The sequence below is a fragment of the Myotis davidii genome, unplaced genomic scaffold, assembly GCF_000327345.1.
Source record: "Myotis davidii unplaced genomic scaffold, ASM32734v1 scaffold796, whole genome shotgun sequence".
Classification (NCBI taxonomy): Eukaryota; Metazoa; Chordata; class Mammalia; order Chiroptera; family Vespertilionidae; genus Myotis; species Myotis davidii.
In genome coordinates, this window is record NW_006287809.1 from 360,215 (window position 1) to 360,741 (window position 527).

Genomic DNA, 527 nt, shown 5'->3' on the forward strand with positions numbered 1-527 from the left:
CGCGGCCACCACGCTTTCGGGCTCGGGCCTGCTCATGGCCGTGTTCTCGGTGGGCAAGCACCTGTTCGTGAGCCAGCGCAAAAAGATCGAGCGGCTCGTGTCGCAGGAGAAGTTCGGCAGCCAGCTGGGCTTCATGTGCGAGGTGAAGAAGGAGGTGGAGCTGCTCACCGACTTCCTGTGCTTCCTGGAGATCTACCAGCGGCGCCGGCTGCGCGTCGTGCTGGAGATCACCGGGTTGGACACGTGCTACTCGGAGCACGTGGTGGGCGTGCTCAACGCCATCAACACGCTGCTGTCTGACTGCCACGCGCCCTTCATCTTCATCCTGGTGGTGGACCCCAGCATCCTGGCCGCGTGCCTCGAGAGCTCTGGCTCCATGAAGGGCACGGCCGACAACGGCTACGTCTTCCTCAATCGCACTGTCACGCTGCCCTTCTCCGTGCCCATCATGGGCCACCGCACGAAGCTGCAGTTCCTGCACGACGCCGTGCAGAGCCGCGACGACCTGTTGTACCGCGAGATGACGC

At 64.1% G+C, this 527-nt stretch overlaps 1 protein-coding gene across 1 annotated transcript in view; it reads left to right on the forward strand.

The window, feature by feature from the left end:
- NKPD1 (NTPase, KAP family P-loop domain containing 1) overlaps positions 1-527 on the forward strand; it is a 6,821-nt gene that overhangs the window by 5,342 nt on the left and 952 nt on the right. Inside the window, exon 6 of the mRNA XM_015561200.1 lies at positions 2-525. Within this exon, the coding sequence (XP_015416686.1) occupies positions 2-525 (524 nt within the window). The remainder of the gene's footprint in view (position 1; positions 526-527) is intronic.